At 40.3% G+C, this 1,783-nt stretch overlaps 1 protein-coding gene across 1 annotated transcript; it reads right to left on the bottom strand.

Annotated features, from left to right (window-relative positions):
- LOC138161513 (olfactory receptor 13H1-like) lies at positions 1–957 on the bottom strand. Its single transcript, XM_069088265.1, has one exon. The coding sequence runs from the start codon at positions 931–933 to the stop codon at positions 1–3; it is 933 nt and encodes a 310-aa protein (XP_068944366.1). The 5' UTR covers positions 934–957.
- Between the last annotated feature and the right edge of the window lie 826 nt (positions 958–1,783).

Here is a 1,783-nt window from a genome sequence, read left to right as displayed (position 1 = left end):
TTAGGAGACATTCTTGTCCCCTACCAGTTTCCTTAATGCCATCTTCACATCCTTATTCCTGAGGCTGTAGATGAGGGGGTTGAGCATGGGTGGAAGGATGCCATATAGCATGGAGATGATCTTGTCCTGCTCCTGGCTGGCCTTGTCCTGGGGAATCATGTACACAGATATAGCTGTACCATAGAAGATGACTACAACAGTTACATGGGAGCTGCAGGTGGAGAAAGCCTTCTTTCGACCCTCTGCTGAGTGCATCTTCAGCACAGCCCCAAGGATACGCCCATAGGAGATGAGGATGAAGGTAAAGGGTGCAAGGAGAGTCAGGGAGCTGGTGGCCATCATTAACCACTCATAGAACTTCAGGTCATTGCAAGCACGCTTGAGTATTGCCAAGAGTTCACAAGAGAAGTGGTTGATGATGTGATGACCACAGAACTCCAGTGGCATTGTAAGGGTTGGAACCACAGTCAGAAGAAAGGCTGTCACCCAGGACAACACGGCTAACTTGACACAGAGCTGGGGGCTCATCCTAACTGAATAGCGCAGTGGGTCCCCAATGGCAATGCAACGATCATAGGCCATGACAGCCAGTAGGAGGCATTCCACAACCCCAAAGTAAAGGCCGGCACACATCTGTGCCAGACACTGGCTCAGGGAGATGGAAGGAATCCTGACCAAGCAGTTGATGAGAACCTGAGGCACACTAGATGAAGTGTAGCACATGTCCAGGAAGGACAGGTTACTGAGGAAGAAATACATGGGAGTGTGGAGCCGGGAATCGAAGTGGATCAAGAAGAGAATGAGGCTGTTCCCAAGTAATATGATAAGATAGGCCATCAAGAGCAAGCAGAAGAAGATGACTTGGGCTCTGGGATACTCTGAGAGCCCAACAAGAATAAAATAGGTCACATCCGTTTCATTTCCTCCATCCATGGCCTTTTCTCTTCTCTCTCTATAGTAAAACAGAGAAAAAGTCACAACATTTTAAAAAAAATTGAAACTATTTTGACAGATATTTTGAATGCCATTTTGATCAAGAACTAAATATCTACAAATTCATGAAGCCCTACATACCTGCGTAAAAAGACTTCATGAGATTATGAAATAATAATAATATTAATAGTATATATTTTCCAGTTTTTTGGAATATCATTTTCTATTTAAAGACTTCCCTGATTTCTCCAAATGTTAATTTCCCCCCTTAAGTACCTTGTAGGTATATCATATAATATTATATTTTCATTATATTACATATTATTATATTATATATTCTTATATTATATTATTACATTATATATACATTTTACAAATATGTGCATATACATATTTATTCCATTTACACTTAGGTCTGTTCTCTAGTCAATGTTCTAGCTTGAACATTATGCATTGTGGGACTCACATTCCTTCCAGTTCTCTCATTTTCTTTCCCATGATCTAAGTTCCTTTCCAATTTTGTCCTGTGATTAACATTTTGAGACTCCCTGGTGTTTGTGTTCTAGCTACGATATTCTAAACTACTATGTGGGTGGTTCTATGCCATACTCTGTAGTCATTTTGTCATTTTGCATATTCAATACTGGTCATTATTCATGTAAAGATTAAGGAGAAATGAGAAAGGGATAACAATGATGAAAGAAATGGAAAATCCTTACCTGGACATAAGAGTAGAATAATTGGAATTTTCAACCTAGAGGAGAGGAAGCTGATTCAAGGCTTTTCATTAATAAACCTATGAGAGACTTCAGAAGGGGAAGTCTTTCAGAAGCAACTCTTCCGATCTGAG

This window comes from Petaurus breviceps, unplaced genomic scaffold, assembly GCF_028583685.1.
Source record: "Petaurus breviceps papuanus isolate PSGF00001 unplaced genomic scaffold, PetGlider_PUasm1.0 185, whole genome shotgun sequence".
Lineage (NCBI taxonomy): Eukaryota > Metazoa > Chordata > Mammalia > Diprotodontia > Petauridae > Petaurus > Petaurus breviceps.
Note: the sequence above shows the minus strand (reverse complement) of the source record. Positions and strands in the feature narration are given on the sequence as shown.

What these genes read in the sequence shown, in the direction of transcription:
- LOC138161513 (XM_069088265.1), bottom strand. Translation starts at nt 933, where the DNA reads ATGGATGGAGGAAATGAAACGGATGTGACCTATTTTATTCTTGTTGGG.